Below are 22,013 nucleotides of genomic sequence, written 5' to 3' on the forward strand. Positions count from 1 at the left end.
AGATCGGGGCACACCCAGTTTGAAATTGGTCCCATCAGTTATCAGAAGTTGGCGATGACAAAGCGTGAGCAGGATCTGGGCCTGGCCGCTGGGAGGAGGCCAACATGCGCTGTCTGGGTTGGTAGTACTCCACTGAGTGGCTAGGATTTGGGCAGGACCCCCGTCCCAGCACTGCACTGAAGTCACGTTGGTGAATCCCTCACCGTGTGTGCTGAAGGGGGGTGTGCCGCGGTGCCGTGAGAGGTCACCCTGGCACATAGTAGGTGCTTCACAAATGACTGGATGAAGTGGAGTTGCAGGACTGACCTGCTGCCGAGGGGAGGCCCCGACTGGGCAGCGCAACCCAGGCTTGCGATGAGCCTGTGGGGTACAGGCGTTTTGGGTTGACAGCCATGTGGCAGGCCGGAACCACGACAGGCTTCTGGCCTTAAGTCCTTGCTCATGCTGAGAGTGGCGGGTCTGGGTGAGCTCAGCAGCCAGAGGCTCACGCTCAGCACGCAGTAATGCTGCCAGTTGACTCCCTGTTCCACCCCGACAGCCACGGGCTCTGTGTCTCTTTCTTCTCCTGGATGGTGCGAGAGGAGAGCTGCTTGGGGTGTGACCTGAAAATCCCATGTGTTCTGGCCCCAGCTCCCCTCTCCAGCTCATGGGCTTTCCCTTTCACTTAGCCCTTGGGCCCCGGCACCACTTTCCCTCCTGTGCCATTTGCTCTGGGAAGTGGGGCCCTGGCAGTCCTGCCTGCCCAACTGCGTTCCGGGGGCCGGCTGTGGGGCGCCACATTCCCAAGCCCCTCGGCTCCCTGAGGGGACTGTGCTGTTACCAGCCTGCAGAGGAGGAATGTCTGCAGAATGGAGACCAAATGTCCAGATGTCCCCAGGTGTTGGGGTTGGAGACAGTGTCACCTTGACCTTGGGGTTTCTGGTACTTCCAGTGTGGAGAGCCAGCCTCCAGTGGGTGTGCGTCACCTGCTCCCCTGAGAGGGCGTCCCTCGGTGTCTTTGTCGCGTTTACCTTTCTTGTCCCGCCAGGGGGACTCCCCTGACGGGGCCTTGGGCCTCTCTTTGCTGGTTGCAGGAGAGTAAATGCCTCTCTCCAGGGTGCAGCCTACAGCTCAGGAGAGGCGAGTGCCTGCTGCGTGCCTGCCAGATTTAGTGAGCGCTTTTAAGGAACCAGGTGCCCCGTGGGGGCTCTGCGGATGCGGAGATAAAAGACTGTCCCTGCCCTCAAGGGTCTCAAAGTCTCGTGGGGAGACAGGCATGTCAAAGAGTATAAGACAAGATCCCCAGTGTCCTGTGGGAAGCACAGTCTGTTTGGAGCTGATACTTGCCATCACACACCATGTAGGACCAGGAAGTTAAAACGGTGGAAGCATTTCACAGCAGCGGGGAAACAGCTGCCGTCCTGAGCCCCCTAAGCGACCACACCCAATACCCCAGACACGCGACTCTTCTGGAAACTTCTCCCCCACTCTTCTCCCCGCCCCTGCCCCTGGATCCAGGAACTAAGGATCAGCCTTAGTTCGGCCTGATCAGCCTGATCCAGCCCTTTGGCCAGAGTCCATTTGGAGTTTCTGCTCTGCCAGGTGCTACTTAGGTCCAACATCAACCCTGGTTCTGTGACAGCACAGCCGAGGCATGAGGCGCTCATGCCTTAGCAAGGGGGGCCTGAAGAGGACTCTCGGAGGGAGGGGGCATCTGAGTTGAGTTGAAGGAGGAGGTCTGAGGTGCACGTGTCCGTCTGTCTGTCAGTGTCTCGGTGGTTTGTGTGCCTCTGACCCATGACATTGGACTTTGGCCGTGCCCCGCCCCCTGGACTGCTCTTGCCTCCCACAGGACAGAACCCACCTGGTTCCAGTGTTAAGGAGGAGCTGCCGAGAGTTGCTCAGGATTCAGGAGCACGGAGCGAGCACAGGGCAGGAGGAGGAACCGAAGTAAAGAGAATGCGGCGGATTCCGTGGTCAAGGAGTTGACGCTCTCCTGAGGGAAGACAGGCACGTGATGCCTGGACACGGAAGTGACAGGGTCACATTCATACACCAGCGGCCACACAGGAGTAATTCCCCAGTAACTGGAGGGTGAGGCCGGTGGCGGCTGACGGCAGCTGGGTGAGGGTGGTTTGAAGAGAGCTTGTGGAGGGAGGAAGACGCGATGTCAGGACCCAGAATATGGGGCTCCACCAAGCCCTGGCGCCCAGGGGCCGGCAGGGAGAGGCGGTGGCTCCGAGGAAGCCAGAGGGAACCGGCCCTGGCAGCGAGGGCTTCGCTTGGCTGTCTTGTGAAGAGGAAGCCGTGGGGACGGGCAGGAGGAGGGTCTCCCGCTGCAGCCACGTCACAGCCTCGGCCACTGCGGCCACAAGCGGGATCACTCTCCTGGCCAGGCAGGCCCCGGTGCGTGACCTCAGTCCCTGCACAATCCAGCGATTGCTTCAAAGGAAGAAACTCACTTCTTGCCCCTGTACCGACCAGTTTTCCAGATCTCTGCAGACACCCAAGTGGGTGTCCTCCAATTCAGTTGGTCGTGATGCCATGTGCCGTGAGTTAGTGTCAGTCCCCGCGGTTAAGGGCTCAGTCCTGCAAGACCGCACCACCCCTCTACTTAAGATGCCAGTTGCAAGGCCAGATGGCCACCTGCGCTTCTGACCAACGAGCTAGAGGTCGAAGGTTCCCAGGACTCCCTCCTTGGATTCAGTAATTTGCTTAGAACGGCTCACAGAACTTGGGAAAACCATGTATTTGCTAGATGACCAGTTTGTTATAAAAGGATACAAGTCAGGAGCAGCTAGATGGAAGGGATACATGGGGCAAGGGATGGGGGAGGGGCACGGGGCTCTTCCGTGCCCGTGCCCTTCCCGGGTGCACTGACCACCCCTTCTCTCTGCCCCGCCCCCTGCATCCCCTGCATACTTCGCTGTGTTCGCCAACTGGAAGTTCCCTGAATCCCGTTGTTGGGGATTTGTATGGAGGCTTCTTTATGTGGGCATACTTGATTAGATCATGGCCATTGGTGAGGAAGTCAGCCTCCAGTCAGGTGGGGCTGACAGTTCTAACCCTGAGGTTACAAGCTTGGCTCCCCTGGCTCCCCGCCCCCAGCCTGAGGCTGTTCAGGAGCTCCTAGCTACCGGTAGTCTTATTAGTAGACAACAAGACACCACTTTGGAAATTCCAAGGGTTTTAGAAGCTGTGTGCTAGGAAATGAGAGCAGAGACCAAATATATTTCTTACTATGTCACACTGATTGTGTTTTTGGAGGGGAAATAAACATACTTTAAGCTCTAGGGTGTTCAGACAATGTGCTGGGTCTTTTATAAGCACTATGTAAAAAAATTTTTTTTAAATGTTTATTTATCACTGAGAGAGAAGAGAGACAGAGAGAGGGAGAGAGAGGTGGGGAGGGACAGAGAGAGAGAGGGAGACACAGAATCCGAAGCAAGCCCCAGGCTCTGAGCTGTCAGCCCAGAGCCTGACGTGGGGCTTGAACTCACAAACAGTGAGATCATGACCTGAGCTGAAGTCAGACGCCAACCGACTGAGCCACCCGGGCGCCCCCCCCCCCGCCATACAAGCACTGTTTTAATTCGTCTTTTGATGCTTCCATGAAACTGGCATCAGGATCATCTCTAGTTTATAGATGAAGAAACTGAGGCTGTGGGAGATTACCCAGCAGGTCAATGGCAGTCTGGAGATTCAGAGCGCCTTATTTTTTGCTACACCAAATTCCTTCCAAAAGTTGAGGGAGGAGCTAGGGAGGTGGGGGTGTGACGGAGCTTAACAGGCTGGCTCTCTGTTGATGGGATCGCACCTCCCTGACACAGCTTGGCTTTTTGCCTTCTACGACAGAGGGATGAGAGAAGCAAGAGTCCCAAAAGCCACTCGTGTGGGTCCCCCTGGCAAGTCCCCTTTGCTCTCTGCTCCGGTCTGGATTTGAGCCTCAGGGAAGCATTTCCACAGGGTGAAGGATTGGACACAGGGGGTAGTGGAGAAGTGGTTTCTGTTCTCAAAGGGTCTGTGGCTCTTCATAAAACCTCTTCCTCCTCAGTGACAGGCTTCTCTGCAGTGTTGAGGCTTCCTAAAGGAAGTTTTAATTTGGTACGAGAGGCATCGGTTAGCCCCGAGCCTATGAAAGACACGGTCAACCCCGAAACAGGTTAGAGCTCACAGGCTGGAAACTGAAAAGTTTCCTTCTGGGTGTGAGACTCTCTCAGATATGGGCTGTGGAGATTAAAAGAAAAAAAGGGAAGTTAATTACTAGGGATATCATGGAGGAGGGATTGGCGGGTCTTGACTCTAAGAGAGAGCGAGAGCTAGAAAGAGATGTCAGAACGCATCTTGGACAGACGTGGTTAATAGATGCTACTTGCATGGCCCTTCTCTGTGTATTAGGCCCATGGCAGACATCACTAATCGATCACAGCTCTTTCCTGCTTACCCCCAGATTCCTTCTAAATGCGGCCATCTGTGTGAGCTGTTGCCAGCCCACCGGTGCTGCACATCGTTTGAAATGTGCTCACCAGCTCCGCTGTAATGTTTCAAGTCAGGAGGACTCAGCAGAGGTCGTTTGGGAGAATCCAGGAGGTTGAGAATGAGCTGTTCTGTCTATGCTGCTCTTGGGAGTCCAGGGGAATAGGTATTGTGGGAACAGGAACTACAGGACAGGGGGGGAGAGGTTGGGTGTCAGGGGTAGAGCCGAACTGGAAATAATCTCTAATTAGGCAGTAATTGAAGTCATTCGAATAGAGAGATGCCTTCCAAGAGAGGGAGGATATGGGGAGAGGAACAGACGGCTTGTGGCCAGAGGGAAGGAAACTGCTTGCGATGCTGAAGCAAGGCAAGAGGAAAATTAACAAGAGGAAAAGCGGAATTTCCTTCCCTGAGTGAGGAGGACCATCTCTGCAGCCCCCTAAGTGGAAACCTCTGGAACCCCAGGGCTGGTCTGCGTCCAGATCACAAGGGCGGATGCTGTTAATGCGTTCTTTTTAGGTCTCAGTTGTAAGCCGGCGTTTCTTCCAGTGCCCATGTCTTTCAAGGTGCCTCCCCCTTCCCGCAGCCTCCCACTGCACATGCCTCTTCCAGGCCTGGCCCAGCCCACCCTTCCTCCTCCACCCTGCACCTCCTCCCTTCTTCTCCGTGGCTTGCTCATGTCCCGGCGCGCTGTGCTAGGCACCGCCAGTGCGATCTTGTCTTCCTGATGGTTACCTTGACTAATCACTCTGACACCCTCAGGTTGCGGAGATCATAATTCCTTCAAAGTCAAGGACTCCCTTCTCTCCCAGGGACCCGGAATTACCGTCTAACAATCAAAATGCCCCGGGCCTTGGAGCGACGTTTCCGCATTAACTCGGAGGCAGAGTTGCAGTAAGGAAATCTGCCCTTTTAATAGGGGAAAATATTGCCCTCATAAGTCTTTATGCAGTGCACTTGAGCTCAGTGTTCACTTACCAATTCGCCTTTATAACTTCCATATTGAGTGAATTAAGTCCTCCATGTGGGTAGTTATTAAAGAAGTGATAAGTGCTTTATAATTCAGTAAAGGGTGGCCTGGCCATTTCATATTTTCCTAAGGAAATTGGCCACCCGAAGGGCAGCACTTTCAGGACCCCTGGGGCCGGCTGATTTTAGGCATAAAGCTTGCACTATTGGATTACTTTCAAGCCAGCTGCTCTGGTCTGGACCAAACTCTACTTCTTGCTCAGACTTTTCTTCTCCAAGGCCCGTTGGGGAGAAAGGGTCAAAGTCAATGCGTCTCTCCCCGCCTTGGGCTGTTTCTACGATTCATCAAAGACCTCTTCCTTCTCTTCTGCTTCAAAGCTGAGATGTCTAGTGAGGGCTGGAGGTTTTATGATCAGCGTGGTTTGACTTTTCATCTGTAGACAAGAGGAGAACGTCTACTAGAGTCCACGGGGTTCTGACCTCCCCACTTTCTACCCCCCAGCCCCATGGGTACAGCTTGTTCTTTATACCTCAGCCTCTTCAAATGGTTGGGGAAAATACGAGTCCTGTCCAGAAGTCGGCAACCGTAGGGTTTTCATGACTTGGCTGCAAGGTCCTCAGGTTGCAAGGAAGGACAATCGTTTATTAATTTGTTCATTCGAATTTTCTGCCATGTACAGGGATCTAGTTGTGAATACAACAGTGACCAAGATAGACAGGTTGCCTCCCCTCATGGAACCTGCATTTTGTTAGTAAAGAGACACAGTAAACAAGTCAACACATACGTGGGGTAATTACAGATTTTGCCGGGTGATCTAAAGGAAATAGCATTTCTCAACCTTGGCACTGTTACCATTTTGGACTGGAATCATTTCTTTGTTCTGAGGGGGCTGTCCTGTGTCGTAGGATATTTAGTCACATCTTTGGCCTCTACCTGCGGGACCTTCCCAGTCGTGACCATCAAAAATGTCCCCAGTCATTGCCAGATGTCCTCTGGGGAAGAGAATCCGCCCCTGGCTTGAGAACAAGTGATCTAGAGGAAGGTTATAGAGAACGACTTCGGCTAGGTTGGTTAGGGAATGCCTCTCTGAGGAGATGACATTTACGGAGATTTTAATTACTTTTAAGGGTGAAGCCAAGCGCAAGGGCCCTGAGAGGAGGGGAGAGCTTGGTGTTTTGGAGAACAGAAAGGAGACCAGTGAGACTAAAGCCGAGTGAACAGGGTTGGGTTGAGCCGAGGAAGGAGATGCCTGAGCCAGACACATGGGGCCTTGCTGGCTGTGGTGGAGTCTGGATTTCATCCCAAGTGTGGGAGGAGCCACTGGAGGTCCGTTTTTGGAGGGTGGGTACAGTGGGGGAGGGCGACGTGATCAGATTTATGTTCCAAGAAGCTCATTCAAGCTTCTGAGTGAAGGACAGATTTTTAGGCCAGAATAGAAACAGTGGCCCTGTCTCGGAGACAGTGGCCTTTGGGAGAGGTGATGATGGCCTGGGCTCAGGTGAGGTGGTGGGAGACGGATGGAGCTGATGTCTCTCGTGGAGGTGGACTTGCTCAGGTGCAGATAATGCAGGAGGGGCAGGATCACTCACTGATGAAGTTTGGCTTAGACACCTGAGTGATGCCACTGCCGTTTATTGGGACGGAGAGGCCCAAGCGGGAGGAAAGCAAGGGCCGATGTCGGACCTACTGATGTATCAGGAAAGAGCCTGGGGAAGTGTGACCAGAGACATGCATTTGGGCGCTCTCAGTGCATAGATGGTGTTCAGAGCCAGCACGTGGGCGAGATCACCATGGCATGGTGGGGCGAAGGGGGCCCCTGGGGCAAGACCTGGAAGACGCCAACATTTAGGGATCAGAGAAGGAATATGGGCCCTGCAGAGGACACTAGGAAGAAGTCGCCAGGGGAGGAGAAAGAAACTCAGGAGAGAGGAGAGTCAAGGAATCCGTAGAGAACAGAATGTTTCAAGAAAGAAAGAGTGGTTATTAACAGGGTAACATGCCCCTGAGAGATTGGGTAACCAGACAGCAGAGAAGAGTCTGCTGAATTTGCCAGCATGGAAATCACTGGTGACCTTGGCAGTGCAGTTTCAGTAGAGTGGCGGGGGCAGAAGACTAATTGGGATGGAGAATCCAGGGGAGGTGAGGAGGGAAGTGGTTCCTCCCACTCCTGTGGGAGTAGAGAGATCCTCTGAAAATATTGGCTGTAAAGAGATGTAATGACATGGGTTCGTAACTGGAGGAGGACATGGAGTGAAGGAGATTTTCCTTTGAAATGGGCTCTCCTAGAACATGTTTGTATGCTGATGGAAAAATCTAGTAGAGAGAAAGTGAGGGTACAGAGAAGAGAGGGAGAGACAAGGAGAATGAGTCCTTGAGAAGGTGAGAGGGGTTGAGGTCAGGGGAAGGTCTACGTGGGGAGCTGATGGAGCATTGAGTACATTGTTGATCATTTTGTGGGCTCCCTAATGCATGCATGCATTCATTCACCATTCATTCATTCATTCATTCATTCCCTCAGTTGTCACTGGAGACGTATACTTCTGGTCGGTACCCTCGGAAAACTGATCTGGTGAAAGTCAAAGTCATGTAGGAAGGGGAAAGATGGAAAAGATGTGCCAAGGTGCCAAAAGCCCACCTCATCTCCTCCTGTGTTTGGCGAGAGGGGGCCCTGCCCACTTCAAGTCCCTCTCCTGACACTGATCGTGAGCAACAGACCTGAGATCTGGTCCAGGGGCCTCCAGAGACCATTTCTGGGCCCTGTAGTGATTCTCTAGGATGCCGACTGGGATGTTGAATGGTGTGCCGTGGGCCACATCCCTGTTCAGAGATCAAGTTCAAGGTGCCTGTGGGGTCCGACCTGTGGGCTCCAGGATGCTCAAGGGGTCCAGAGTGGGGACTGTGTGGGTGCTGATTATGGCAGGCCCCAGGCACGAGGTGGCTGCTGGGCACCAACCTGGATGGCTTCCCAAGTATGTACTTTCCCGGGGGTACCTGCCCTTATTTGAAATTCTGGAGGTGAGTGAGTGGTGAGTAAGACAGATACGATCCCTGTTCTCATGCGCCGTAGTTCTAGCCTATAGACAACTGACGACAGCCACATAATCAAATAATCAAATAAGACAATTACAGATGGTTATTAAGGGCTGTGAAGGACATGAACAGGGGCTTGTGTCAGAGAGCAGCTGGCGGGGAAAAGGAGGGGGTGAGCTCACATAGGGGTCAGAGCAGGCGTCTCTGAGAAGGTGACCTTTGCAGGGAGCCCTGAGGGATTAGAAGGAACCGCAACGAGTGTTTCATGGAAGTTCTGGCTGGGAATAAGTCTGGTGTGTTTAAATACAGGCAGGAGAGGGTGGCAGGGGCCCAGAAAACAAGGAGAAGGTGTTAGGGGAAAGGACCATAGAAGTGGCCAGCGGCCAGTGGCCAGCTCACGCAGGGCCTCGGGGCCATGGCACAGTGTTCCGATCTTGTTGTAAGAGCCAAAGAAAGCGGTTGGAGGGTTTGGATCGGAGGAGAGTGTGACTGTGCAGGGGTAGAGACTGGTCAGGGGGAAGAGTGACATCAGGGAGGCCAGTTAGGAGGCAGTGTCTGTTTGCAGCTTAGAGGTGCGGCTCCACGTGTGCCGATGTGTGGGCATCCTGGGGTCTCCAGCCTGCACCCACCTGCCTGCCCAGCCGGCAGCAGTTAGACTGGGGAGGAGGCCGGCCAGTCTGGTCACAGGCGAGGCAGGGGGTGGGGGGCAACCAGGACAGCTTAGATTCCCCAGTGAACCAGCCAAGTGCCAGATGAGAGGCCTTTTCTTAGCCAGGGTAGCAGAGGGTGTGTGCCCTTGTCCTTTTCCCCGTTAGCAGACGCAGCATCTCCGCACCTGAAGAGCACAGGTGTGTGCACAAACGTTCCCTGTTCCTGGCAGGAGCTTTGGAGTTGATCAGGAAGCCGACACAGATGCTGTCGTTTTCCATCTGTTCCCGGCACGGTCTGAATGTTCCTTTCTGTAGTCCCGGGGGTCCCAGATGCTGGGCTGGTTCACCGTGGTCCTTGGCGCGCAGCTGCTCGGAGAGCTGGTGCGCTAATGGGCTGGCATGCTGGGGTTGCCAGCCCAAGAAAGCTCTCTAGGCTCTCAGGCCCAGCTCCCCAGGCATCTTGTACCCGCCCCCACCCCCACCCCGACAGCTGTCAAGGGAGACAGAGCCTGGTGACTTGGCTGGTGTGATCCAGTGTGGCTCTCCCCAGCCCTCTTGGTTCCTCAGTGCCATAGAGCTCTTGCTCCAGACGGTTTGTTTATGATGCTAAGCATATCAGATAATTGAAAGCTAATGCTTCTGTCTGGATCACTAGACATAATATGCCTGGATAACAAATCAATTTCCTTATTGCCCTACAAGGCTTCGGAGTCAAATGCGCGGCACATTCGTTGTGATTGTGCATGCGTGCGTGCGTGCGGACGTACGTACTCGTGCCCGTGCGTGCGTGTGCTCTGGTGCTGATTTGTTAAGGAATGGAATCCCAGGCTGGCTTCCCCTAGGTACTCCGCTCCGTACTTCATTTCAGGCCCGCATCCTGGAGTCAGGGTTCGGAGAAGGGGGTGGGGGCCTCAGGTCTGACCCGGACCGTCCGGCGAGAAGGGACAGGTGTGCACAGCCTTGTTCGCTGAAGCTTTTAGGGTCTGTGTTGGAGGAGTGGAATACTCGGATATAGGAACATCTGAGAAATGCCTGTTTCAGCTGCCGCCTGCCAGGATACACCTCCCAGAGCGGATATACGGAACGTGATATTAGTGTGTCCACTTAGGTGTCCCCAGGAAAATGTCAATCGACTACACCTCTAAGAATGCTTCACTTACCTGTTCGCCTTAATTATCCAGAAAGGAGATTAGGAACAAAGAAAATAGGGACAAGCATCTACCTATTCATGTGTGTGTACACATGCATATGCACATGTGTGTTTATTTTTTTTATATTTTCTTAGATTTTTTTTTTTTTTTTTTTTTTTTTACAGCTCAAGCATTTAATTTTCCAAATCAGGAAACTTTGTTTCTCAATGTGTTCAGGAGAATTAGATTTTTTTTTTTTTAACGTTTACTTGTTTTTGAGAGAGAGGGAGACAGAGTACGAGCAGGGCAGGGCAGAAAGAGAGGGAGACACAGAATCTGAAGCAGGTTCCAAGCTCTGAGCTGACAGCTGTGAGATCACGACCTGAGCCAAAGTTGGACGCTTTACCGACTGAGCCACCCAGGTGCCCCTATTCTCTTAGATCTTTACACAGATTCTATTTACTTTTACTTATGTGGTTCCAACAGTAGTGATGGAATCAGCTGTTAATCACTCAGATGCTATGCGTCGACATTGAACTGGGGACTAAGACATTTGCCTCATCTAATTCTCACACCAACCAGATTTCCTGTGAGGACACTGAGGACCGGAGAGCCTTGAGTAAGTGGCCCAGGGGCATCCATCTTCCAAGTGCCAGAGCTGGGTGTTGGCTCCTGGTCACCCTGCCTCCAGGGTGCCCACCGCTCAACCTCTGTGCTCCAAGGGGCTGCGGAGCAGATCGGTCGCAGTGCATTTCAGGGGAGGAAAGGCCGACACCTCGGGGAGGTGTCTAAGGGGTGATGGCCCACAGCCGGATAGCAAAGAAAGAGCCAGAAAGCTGCTGCAAATGGATACAATCACCATTAAGACTTAGGAATCATGTCCGGGTAGGGCCATTTGGGTAGAGGTGTAAATTCTGCATGCTTCAGGAACCTCTGAAGGTGTCACTGTGTTATAGCTCAGCAGACTAGTTAGCTTGGTCATGATGATCCCAGATCATCAAGAAAATGTAAGTCATGTTCTGTCTCCTCTGCTTAAAAAGTCAAGGAGGTGTGTAATGCATTTTCGGGCAAAAAGAAACATCTAGCAAGGAGGTTGAACATGCAGAGGTTTTGCATTTAAATTTAGTTGTCCGGAAAATTTGGTTATGAAGAACAGATCATTAATAGCAGTGAGAAATCCCAGTGCAAATAACAGCGGTCTTAGTGCAAGGGAGGAGAGAGAGAAGATTGCAGAAATGAGGTAATACCGGCCTGCCATGTGTAGAGGAAGGAAGGATGCTGTCTTGTGCCACCAGCTAATCCCTTGTCTTGCCCAACGTCCAGGTGATGAGGAGAGTTCTGTCAGGCCTGTCTTGGCCTTTGCATGAACTTCAGTCCCGTCATGATGGAAGGGGGGTAGATGTGTCCGTGTTCTAGAGTTTTCTATGTATAGTACTTAAATATTGGAATTCTAAACAACTCTTAAACATATCCACATGACATGTTTTTAATTAAAATATGGACCACACAGACTGTACCATCTAATTTTTATGTGCCTGGAGATTGCCAATTCATTTCCATATTGGCTCAAGCCAAACAGAAGGAAGAAAAAAAAAAAAGCTATGGTACAAAAAGCACAGTCAGATTTATTCTAGCACAAAGGCTTTTTATATTTTCTGTGGATATCTTAATTAATATTTCGCTTGTGCCCTAGTTCATCCCCAGAATGGGTGTGAAGCAGCTGTCTGATTTCAGGACTGCATGCTGTTGTTGTGAATTGCTGGGGGTGACTTCATTTCTGATAGTTTTTCTTCTACTCCTGAAGAGGCCACGCACACGCCCAACCCCAGTCCACCGGACAGCAGCGTGTTCTTTGACCACAGAGGCTCACCTAGACCTCGCTGAGGTTTTCCAAGATGCTCCCCTAAGCCTGGCTCTGGCTTGGTTGCTCAACATTATCATGAATTAAGCCTCACTTCCTCCCTTCTCTCTGGAAGAGTGTTGCACATTTGCTCTTGGCGAAGCGTTGGGATTCTGGGGTGTCCAGGGAGGGCGGTGGCCCGAGAGGAGGGACAGGGCCCCGAGCTGATTCTCAGGCTGGAGCACTCCCATTTCCATGCAGGACTAAGCCATGCAGAAGAGGAACTCTCAGTGATGGAGAAAGCTCTTGGCTGGTGGGTTCCAGGCTGAGCCGGACAAGAGGAGACCGTTATTGCTTCGGGGATGTGTAACTGCCCCTGGTCCAGTGTGCCAAAGAGTCCCTTATTTCCTCAAGTAATGCCCTTGACTTGAGGGGGTCTGGGAGCCATGGCTTTTGATTTTCTCTTCTCACCTGGACCCAGGGACCTAGAGGCAAGCTTTCTGGTTTTGGCCTGGGGCCCCTTAGTATTTGCTGCAAAGCAGCCATTATCAAAGTTGTTGCTGTTTTAAGCTGTGGAATGCATTCTTCAATGGTGATCTCAAGACAGAAGCCTTTATAATGAAGCAGGGCTTCCCAATATGGACATTTAGAGCCAATAATTCTTTGTTGTCCTGAGTGTTTGTGGAACATTTAGGAGCATGTCTGGCCCCTGCCCACTAGATGCTGGCATCATTCCCTGCCCGCACCCCCAAGTCATGACTGACAGAAATGTCTGCAGACGTTGCCAAATATTCCTTGGGGGTGGGGGTGGGGGCAGAATCACTTCCTGCTGAGAGCAACGGTATAAAAAGACTCCCCTGGAGGTAATTTAGTCAGGACGGGAGCCTAGAGTCCACCATCTTGCCTCCTTTCTGCCCCCAGCCCTCGCTGCTTATGATGGAAGCACACAGATTGAGCACAAGGCTACAGGTCTCTTCAGGGCCAGCCACCACCCTATACTCTGTGCTGGAGCGGACAAGCACTGAGTCTCGTAGTCCCACTGACTCCTGTTCCCGGCAGGGCTCGGAGTTCTTCCCACGGTGAGGTGGGCTCCTGGGATGCCTCCGTAGGGATTGGCTGGCACAGCGGGGGGCCCTGGAACACAGTGACCGGTGACTGCCCTGCACAGGTTCAAGTGCCTCACTTTCCTTTAAAAAATGATCATTATGGATAGTTTTTCAAGCGGTAAAATAAGCGCTCAGGGAAGACATCCTGGAAGCCCAGAAAACCACAATAAAAGAAGCCACATATAATCAATCGTACTAGGCCCAGGTCACTACTATTTACCACGAACAAAAGCAAACCAAATTTGCTCTGTTTATCCATTTGTTATTTTAATTGTATTTTTATTTGTATATTTTTATTTATTTTATTTTTAGAGCCTGCCTTTTCCACTCAAACTTTTAACACGTGGCAGCCAGCATAGTTACCGTAACTGACCACCCCCCCCCCCCCCCCCCCCCCCCCCCCCCCCCGGCCCCCCGGGGGCGGGGTCCCAGCGGTGAGTCATAGGAGAACTTGGCAGGTGCCCGGCCCATGTCATGCACAAATGTCAGGCTGCACCTTTGCCGCCCCCGCGTCCCTCGGAACCTGCTCCGAGCTGCCGGCTGTGCATTCCCTGAACCTGTTCATAATTTCTGCTTGAACAGTTTTCCTGGAGGTCATAAATGACAGATTTACTGCCCCTCCATTTTTCTGCCACATGGAGTTTTTATCAATGATTGCTGAGAAGTGACAACTTCCAGCAGAACCATGATGATGCCGTTTTTAGCTTGAAAAGACTTCTCAGCTTCAGCGAAGCACAGGGTTAAAAATAACCATCCAGGCTAGCATTCCCCGAGGACTTACTGTGTGTCCCGAGCTGTCGTACGGGGCTTCTAACCTCGTCTTTTCCATCCACTTCTCGTTCTTATGCTGGAGGTATTTTATTACCCCGTTTGACAGATGAGGAAACCGAAGCTCAGACAGGTGGAGTAACGTGGACAGGGTCACATAGGCAGAGGCAGCGACGGGGCCAGGCCGTATCCTGGCAGCCTGGCTCGAGGCAAGTGGATGTGGTTTTGTTGCAGCTGTGGTTTTGTTGACCTGGCTCTAGAGCCTAGACTCCTCACCACACCGTGGCGCCGTGGCTGTGAAAATGCTCTTCCCCCTTATAGGGAAACTCAGACCCAACAGAGGAAGCAGGGGCCATCGCCTCGTAACCAGGGAACCCTTTGCACCAAAGAGTTCACCCATTGCACTGCCATACCTCAGTGTGTGCCTATGTCGAGGAGGGGTCAATGTGTGGCCATAAGGGTAAGTGTGGCCGTGAGGGCCGAGAAGGGCAAAGTGTTAGATTGCAGTGATGATTGCCAACTCAACCATAATAGAGACACATTTACGGATTTCTATTGTGGCCTAAGAAAAATGGTTTCATTTATTTAAGCAGTTGATTGACAGCTGCTTGTTGGGAGCAGATCCTGGCCTGCAGCTGGGCTCCTGTGAATGAATGGTTGTCTTTAGGAACAGTGTGACCTACTTGGGAGTTTACCTGGACTGATGGTCCAGTGAACACACCTGGGGGGCACTGGCACAGGTCATTTTATTCCTTCTGGTATTCCTTTTCACCTTAAACGGAGCCAGGGTCCCTGCCCTGGCAGGACCAGACCCAGCAGACTGCCCTGGGGCCGCGAGACTTCCAGGGAGAGGACTTTGGAGTTGGAATTCGGTCCCGACCTGGCCACCTGGTCCATGTCCCCAGCAGATGCCAGTGTGTCTGGCTGCTCAGCAGGAGCCCCGAGAGAATGTGGTACAAAACGGGCTCTCTGCACACCTTGTCACTGTGAGGCTTTGAAATGCTTCCAGAGGCCCTGGCCACCGCCGCCCTGCGGCCTTCCTGGCTCTGTCTCTACTTGATGGCAGACGGAAGAGCCACGGGTGGGGCGGGGCCGGGGAGGAGGTGTCTGGGGAAGGTGGCTGCCACTTTTCTGGCCTCAGTGCGCCTTGGATAGCGGTGTCGCGGGATGAGCTGAGAGGGTACTTTGACCTCAGGGGCCCTAATGCGGGGGGAGTATCAGATCCCAGGAGGGTGGGTGGGCCCCAGAGGGCCTTCCCCTGAGGCCCCTCGCAGCTCCTTGGGACAGAGAGGTGTATGAATGGTAATTTCTCGCACAACCCTAGAGTTGGAAAGGGTCTTAATAATCAGTAGTTGGATGGCTGAGTTGGAGGATGTTTGTGTCTGGCATTTGGTCAATATCAAAAAAAAAAAGGAAAAAAGAACAGGAATCAAACTTAGGACAGGCCAGCCTCCTGTGCTTACAGAACTTCCCAGTTCCTTTGCTTTGGGTTGGAGCTTATCTACTGGACGAGTTAGTGCTGGTTTATGTCTTTCGATAAAAAGCTCTGGTTAATGGTGATTTATATCTCCGATGAATAAATCGGAGAAGATGAATTAATTATTACTTAGTAAATGTAGTGTGCCTGCTCCGTGCAAGCCTCCTTAAACATGAGGTCCCTTGGGAGAAAGTTCTAAGCGGAGACCTTTGTGAGGAGAGAAACTGCTGATCTAGTGTAAACCCTCTCCCTTTGCACATGAAGACAAAAGAGGCCCAGAAAGATCGTATCTCTTGCTCACGGCCACCGGTCCTTAGGTCCCAGAGGTGAAGCCGGAGCCGGGCTCCTTGGTCTCACTTCCTTTTGTGACGCCGTGGCGCCTCCCTGGTCCCCAGCCTGTCCACTTTCTGGAGTTGGTTCTGCCCAATCAAACTATTAGTGTTCTTGAACTCCAGATGTGTTAGGCTGGGGTCACCGAAACGAGGCGGTCAGTGTCTGGACCCTGGGGGACCTGAATCCGGTGTGTACTCCTCCTGGGCTCTTCCACTCGAAAGCCATGCCCACTGTCCAGCCACTCTCCCCCTCCCCCCTTTAAAAACCGTATCATTTGTATTGTCTTTCTGGACCGCTAAGAAAATGAGCATGTCCTTAGAAGAAGGGAAACTAAGTCACGAAGCCCAACCGGGAAGCTGAGTTTCGAGTCTTTAAAAAAGGAGAGCTTTCTGGAGCTGAGAGGGGACACTAAATGTTGTCCCTGGGCCAGGTGCTCTGGGTCCCGTGACGATCTCCTCAGGCAGGTGGTGTGCATAGCCCCTCACAGAGGGAGAAACCGAGGCTCAGAGACCCTTGGCCGCTTGGCAGAAGGCCTGGCTAGTGTGTAGGCGATCCGGGATTCGTAGCCGGGTCTCTCTGGCTCTGAAGATGGCACCTTTCCTGTGGACCCCGGCCGACCTGAACCCTGTCTTTCCTCCTCCCCCGCAGACACATAGAGAACTGGCGGGGCCTGCACACACTCAATGCAGTGGACATGGAGCTCTACACCGGCCTCCAGAAGCTGTGAGTGTGCCTGGTCTCCGTCTCAGCGGGGGCTTTGGGCTGCCTCCAGGGTTGGGTGGGGTCACTGGGAAGTCATGGGTGGGGATGGGGGTAGGGGGATGTCAGGCTGCCCCAGGGCTGGGTGGGGTCACTGGTGGGGTGATGGGTGGGTATGGGGGGGATGTCAGGCTGCCTCCTGGGCTGGGTGGGGTCACAGGTGGGAGGGGGGTGGGGGGCTGCGGAGGGGTGCTGGGCACTGCCAGCTCTCCTCTGCACTTTGCTCCATTGTTTCTCTTTTAGTAGAGTCAGTACCACCTACTTGGGGGATGTCCTGGCCTTCAGAGGCCACGCCCTCCCCCTCCCCCATTTCCTCTCAGCCTAGAAAGCAAGGGTGTTCTGTGGTCTCACCAGTAGCTAGGGTTTCAGGGCAGGACCTGAACCCAGGTCTCCGGACTAGTGTTCTTGCCTCAACCCTGTGGTTGGCTAATGGTATACCCCCCAAAGTGCCACATTCCCAGCCACCTCCTTCTGACTCTAGGTGTTAGTGGCTCTGGGGCACTTGGGGTTGGAGAGGGAGTAGGGACAGTCACTGGACCAGATTCTTGAGGAGGAGACCGGTTGTTGTTACCTGCTTGCCGACCGCTGCGGGCACATCCGGATCCCTCTCCCGGGTCCCGGTGGGGTGTGAGTCCAGATACCATCCCCTGGGCCCCTGGTGATGCTGGCAGATGAGGAAATGCATTCAGTTCACAGGGGCGGCTGCAGGCGCAGCCTTGGTGCGACCTTCTGTCAGCTCAGCTGGGAGCAGACGTCCCGGTGCTCTGTAGGCTCTGCTGACCCTGTTTTTCTCTCTCTCCAGGACCATCAAGAACTCAGGACTTCGGAGCATCCAGCCCAGAGCCTTCGCCAAGAACCCTCACTTGCGCTATATGTGAGTAGAGCTGGGACCTGGGCTGCAGGGAGCCGGAGGGGGCGCGTGGCAGGAGAGTGCTGGGCGGCGGAATTGGAGACCTGAGGTCTGGGCCTGGCCTTGTCACTGTGTGCCCTGGGCCTCCAGCTTTACCTCCTACAGTGAGGGTTTGGGATTTGAGGATCTCTAAGGTTCCTGTCAGAAGGAAAAGCCTAAACCAGGGCTTGGAGGGGGAAAGTCTCCTGACTCCCAAGTTTGTTTGTTTTTCATTTGCAATTTGATGGGAATGTAAATAAGATATTCCACTTATCTGTGATGTGAACGCTATGCTTCTGAGAGCATTTGTAGGTCCGAGTGTGTGTGTGTGTGCATGTGCGGCTGTGTGTTGAGGTGGGGCTGGAAAAAGAGGCAAGGCAGGGGCAGACCAAGTGTTGTGTCTGAATAGGCTCTGGGTTCCGTGGAGAAGGGCTCGGAGAATGGAGACCCCTGCATAAGAGGTCACACAGCTTTGTCTGGGACAGTTTGCGGGTCGCACGGCTCTGGGTGAGATTCTTGTCTGTACCTCCCTCCACCGCTTCTTTCCCTCTGCCTTCCGTGTCTGATGGCGGAAGGGCCTCCTCAGGGTTGGCTCTGGTTGGACCTGTGGCCACCTTGGACATCCACTGGGCACGTTCCTGAGAGGGTAGAGATTCGGCAGGAACCAGGTGGAGAGGCAGGAGTCTGTTGTATTTGGGGAGAAAATGGAGCAGTGACGTGCAGGTGAATCTTTCCTTTGGCCACAGGAGAGTTGTACTGGCTGAGGCATTTTGCATTTGATGAGAGGAGGGCAGTCTGCTGGATAGGAGTGTCCTGTGAAGAGGCAGAACATCCAGAGGAAGCTCTCAGAAAGTGGCGGGAAGGGAGGAGGGGAGAAAGCAGAGACCATGGAGGATTGTGGTGGTGGGGGTGGTTCCCTTTGGAGGTCCTGGCCTCACCCTCTGTTCCTCTGTGTGCTTTCTCAAGCACATAGTAAGTAATCCGTGAATACACACACACACACACACACACACACACCAGTTATGGCCACCCTTGCTTGGTGCTCACCTTTCTTTTCTCCATCTGGAACTGGCATGCCGCAAGGCCCTTGCTCAGGCCCTGACATATTAGCTGTGGGGGACGAGACCTCCTTTCCAAATGTCCCATTTAGCTGTTGCCCCTTATCCTAGTCTAGCATCTGTGGTGAGATTCTCCTCATGTGTGTTCTTTGCAGCTGGAGGCGTAGCTGGAACCAGAGGAGGGCCTTGGACCAGATGCTCCAGGTGTTTATTTTATTGGGGATTTGAATTTCAATGTAAAATATCCCAGGGGAAGAAGCTTTTGACCTCCGAGAAGTCTTTCTTTTCATGCTAACTCGTTCAAAGTTCACAAAGTTAACCGCCCATGGCAGGTCACGTGGGGACGGTGGAGGCAGGGGACCACATGTCCCCTCTGAAGGGGCAGCCAGCTGATGCTGCTGTTGCGTGGGGGTGGGGGCCTCGCGTTGCCAGACTTACTGTTTTTTCAAAAACAGTTGGAGGTCCAGCGAAACCACTCAAGTTTTAAATGCTGGCAACTGAAGACAAAACCCCTCTACCCCACGGGCCAAACAGAACATCTCCATGCGCAGAATATGGCACATGGAGTACCAGTTTGTGGTAGTCACACTTGGGGGAGGGAAGCTGTCAACATGGGAGAGGACAGAGGCCGGGTGCTTATGCCCTAGAGACTTCTAAGGCATTGGGTTACCTGCAGCTCTCAGGAAAATCGAGGGGGCTTTGGGATCCCTCAGTTTTCTTTGGGCCCCAGAAATGGGAGCAGGGGCGCATCTCTGAAGTGCACTGGAACATTCCTTTGACTTACCCTTGAGATCCTGCAAGAAAGGTGTGACCCATGGTCTCCTTGGGGATGATCTGGGGTCTGTTGGGTGGTGGCCGTGACAGGCTTGTGGGGCTTGTAAGAGTCCCAAGGTTTGGTGGGCAGAACGGGTCTGGTTGGAGTGGTTCTGTTGATAACTGGGAGCCTGCCCATGACCTCGGGCCCTGTTTTCTCCTGGTAGCATCGGGCAGCTTTTGCCAAAGTGCTTGCTGTTGGCAAGAAGGATGGGCTACAATCAATCTACCCCCAATTTGGGCCTGGCTGTACATCAGAGGCCAGTTGGGATGCTTAGCTTGGTATGAGAGATTTAGCACCTGTCGAGAGGAAGCTACAGTGGACACTCCACAGAGGAGTGAAGGAGGTGGACTTCATCGATGGGCTTATTGGTTAACTTTTCCCACTTAATGAGGACACACCCCCGATCCCAAGTGAGTGAATTTCCCAGCAGCTTCAGGACATTTTTCTCCTGGCAAACGGGCCAGGTTTCTCTGCTCCCTTGCAGCATCTTCTATTTCTGTACTCTAAATGCAGTTACAAGTCTTGGGCCCCAGCTGAGCAATCACAAGATGATCACTTACTCCAACACTAATTGCCGAGCCCTGGCTTGGCGGCTTTTTTCTTTTTCTTTTTTTTTTTAGGTGATGGCTGAGAAGTCTTTTCTTGTCTCCTCTGTACGGAATAAGAAGCAGGAAGTGAAATCATCACCCTCTGTACTGATGTCAAGTTATCTAAATTGTCCTGATTGGCTCTGCGGGGGGGGGGGGGCCCACTTCTAAGCTGCTGTTGCATCACTCAGGGTCTGCTTCTTCTTCAGGGCAGAAAAATGAACCAATGATGTTGAGGCCAAGTTGTGTGTCACGAAGGAGGCTGGAGAGGAGGACTCTTGTGTCCTACTTCAAGGTTTATGAGTGACTGACCACCTTTTCTTGACTGCTTCAGGTTTTTCTCTGTCCTTTATTGAGCCTGAGAAAAGGAAATTGTGATTCATCTACACCCAGGGAGAGCCTTTCTGAGACACTGGCGTGTCTTTGACCCTTAGATCCTTTTCTTAGCTCCTGGATCAAGGATTCTTAAGGATAAAGATCTTCCAAGTGGATAATTGGAATAGCTATTTGCTCATCTGTAAAATGGGCACACTTTGCGGATGGGATGTGGGGAAGATGAGGTTAAGGAGGCACACGCAGCACTTAGCACAGTGACCAATAAATGGTCAGGGTTCAGAAACCGCAGTCGTTAATAGTGATAATAATTACTGTTACTCATGGTGGTGATAATAGAACCAAAGAGGGGGGACCAAGTGGCCTTGATGATTCTGACCGCGACTTTGTTCTGGAAAAGTCATATATCCTGCAGTGCAGTCCATCTGTCTGGAGCCTGGGATACTCCCCTCTGCAATCTCTCGTGTCTTTCTTCCTTGAATACTGATGCATGACCCCGGAAAGATTCTCTGTTCTTTCCATTTAGTCCCCCTGCTCTAGACTCCCTGAACACCCCTCTCTGATGATGTTAGTTTCAGAAAGGACCCAGACGATTCGGCTGATGAGCTTACCCTTGGTTTCCATCCGATTGGAGACCACATCCACATCCACATCCACCCGCGCTAGTGAACTTGGATTATTTGCCAAGTTTCCCAGCCCCGTTTCTGCAGCTGGCTCATCTCTTCCTTTTTGGGGGTTTGTTTTCTCTGGCGTGGCTCACATCGGCCGGATCTTTGCAGTCTGGGGTCCCCATAAGCCGAATAATGTAGACGTCTGTCTCTGAACTGCACTAAAATGGTGATATTTTCTTCCATCTGTGGAGCACTTTAGAGTTCTCGAAGTGCTTTCCCACATTATCTCCTTGAACTCTCATTCCCATGCTGGCTGGGGGAGGGTGGTAGGCAGCCCAGGAGGCAGGGCTAGAGAGGGTCTCACTTGTGAGTAGAAGCCGAACTACTGTGAAGTCCTCTGATTTTCTTTCCAGGAATCTTTCCGTTATACCTCATGGGCCAGAAGGGGCAATATTTTTCACTGAAGAAATTAAAAATTTTTTTTTCTTCTTAAGGTGGTTAGAAAATAGCATAAAAAGGCTAGTGTCAGGAGAGAAGAAGGAAAGGCTAGTGTTGACTGAGAACTGACCCTGTGCCAAGGACTATGCCCGGTGCTTTTTGCAAATACGACCGTGTTCCTCTTGGTAACCCTAAGTTAGGGTTCCTCTATCCCCATTTGATAGATGGGAACACTGAGGCACAGAAGTCATAACTGACTGCTCCCAAGATCACACAGTAGTTAGCGGAACAGCCAGGACCTGGACTCTGATCCCCAAGCCTCTGAAGTCCGTGTATTGTTCTACAGACCAGGCATGTTTGTGTCTCTCCCTGTGGTTCTCCAGCAAGAACTCCTTAAGAGAGGGGCGGGAGTCTTTAAAGTTTTATAAGAGAGAGCTGCTGTTTCTCCTGGGGGTTTATCACCATCCATCCTCCAAGACCTCTGTTGAGAAAGTTCTGTTTGGTTTCTTTTCCTATTCAGGTCAAATCCTGTAACGACAGTTATGTTACAACCTGAATATCTTTATTATAAAAGACTTCTTAGGATTAGCCTGTGGCTCCTTCATTTCCAAGAATATGCAATGTGAGATTCCAGCAAGCCAAAAGAATTTATTTAATCCCTTCGAGTTGTTGTGGTCAGGTTTCTCTGGTGTTCCGTTTCTTGCTTTTGCTCACAAAGCTCTGGGTACCACATTAAGTTGTTCCTCTCTGTCGTAAGCAGAC

The 22,013-nt window shown here is 52.3% G+C and overlaps 1 protein-coding gene across 6 annotated transcripts in view; it reads left to right on the forward strand.

Moving 5' to 3' along the window:
- The window catches only part of NTRK3 (neurotrophic receptor tyrosine kinase 3), a 398,556-nt gene that overhangs the window by 58,531 nt on the left and 318,012 nt on the right, over positions 1–22,013 (forward strand). For all 6 annotated transcript variants that reach the window (XR_005796183.1, XM_040493712.1, XM_040493713.1 and 3 more), the window contains exons 2-3: positions 16,408–16,482; positions 17,321–17,392. Coding sequence is in view for 5 of the 6 variants with exons in the window: in XM_040493712.1 (XP_040349646.1) it covers positions 16,408–16,482; positions 17,321–17,392 (147 nt within the window). In the remaining variant the exon portion in view is untranslated. The remainder of the gene's footprint in view (positions 1–16,407; positions 16,483–17,320; positions 17,393–22,013) is intronic.

Source organism: Herpailurus yagouaroundi, unplaced genomic scaffold (genome assembly GCF_014898765.1).
Source record: "Herpailurus yagouaroundi ecotype Mexico unplaced genomic scaffold, PumYag 185, whole genome shotgun sequence".
Taxonomy (NCBI): Eukaryota; Metazoa; Chordata; class Mammalia; order Carnivora; family Felidae; genus Herpailurus; species Herpailurus yagouaroundi.